This window comes from Entamoeba dispar, genomic scaffold (assembly GCF_000209125.1).
Source record: "Entamoeba dispar SAW760 scf_1105229460573 genomic scaffold, whole genome shotgun sequence".
Classification (NCBI taxonomy): domain Eukaryota; phylum Evosea; order Mastigamoebida; family Endamoebidae; genus Entamoeba; species Entamoeba dispar.
The window spans coordinates 1-892 of record NW_001854260.1 but is presented as its reverse complement, the minus strand read 5'-3'; the positions used below and the strand labels follow the sequence as shown (position 1 = coordinate 892).

At 18.4% G+C, this 892-nt stretch overlaps 1 protein-coding gene across 1 annotated transcript, besides 4 other annotated features; it reads right to left on the bottom strand.

Moving 5' to 3' along the window:
- Nucleotides 1-391: 391 nt before the first annotated feature.
- On the bottom strand, nucleotides 392-694 carry EDI_027180 (uncharacterized protein; the record flags this gene model as incomplete). The annotated part of the gene is made up of 1 exon (XM_001737365.1): nucleotides 392-694. The coding sequence occupies one exon, from the start codon at nucleotides 692-694 to the stop codon at nucleotides 392-394; it is 303 nt and encodes a 100-aa protein (XP_001737417.1).
- Nucleotides 626-792: a microsatellite.
- Nucleotides 670-787: a microsatellite.
- A 25-nt stretch (nucleotides 793-817) lies between the features above and the next one.
- Nucleotides 818-846: a microsatellite.
- Nucleotides 847-892: a sequence feature (AT_rich).

Below are 892 nucleotides of genomic sequence, written 5' to 3'. Positions count from 1 at the left end.
AGATGGAATAATAAATTCATTAATATCTTTCTTTTCAATATTCTTTCCATTTGATTATTTGTAGATTATCTGGTATTTCACAACTAATTAACACCGGTTCGTTCATAAATATTCTTTCTTCACTAATAAATTGTAGATTTTCTATATTAATTGATGTTAATGATGAACATTCACAAAAACAATTAGTTCCTATTTTATTAACTAGGTGATGGAATATTAATTGATTTTAATGATGTGCATCCATAAAAACACCAAATCCCTAATTTATTAATTGATGATGGTATATTAATTGTTGTTAATGAATCACAATATTTAAAACATTCATATCCAAGTGATTTAACTTCTGATGGTATTGTATTTCCATATGTATTTCTATCATATTTTGTATATTCTATATTTTTATATATATTTCCTTTTTTTTCTCTTGTAAATATGTTAAATAATCTACTTGATACCATATTACTTGTTTAAATATTTTTCCATCTTTAAATATTTCATCATTTTCATTATAAATATGAAATGTTTCAATATTAGGAAAGAATCTTCTTGAATATTCATTTAATGGAATTGGATTAAAATGAAATCGTTCAATATTTCCTCTATATCTTTTAATTCCTATTTCTAAATTAATAAAATCTTTAATATCATTAAAATACATTGATGTTATCATTATTTCATTATATCCTAATTTCATTATTGATTTATTATTTATTAGTTGTTTTTATTAGTTCTTTTATTTTTATATTTTAATTTCTTCTTTTTTATTCTTTTATCATCATTCTATTTTTATTAATTGATATTTGTTATGAAAAACAATAAATAATATGAAATAAAATAAAATGAAATTATTTTTATTTTTAATAAATTATAATTATTAAATATTTCATTTTAT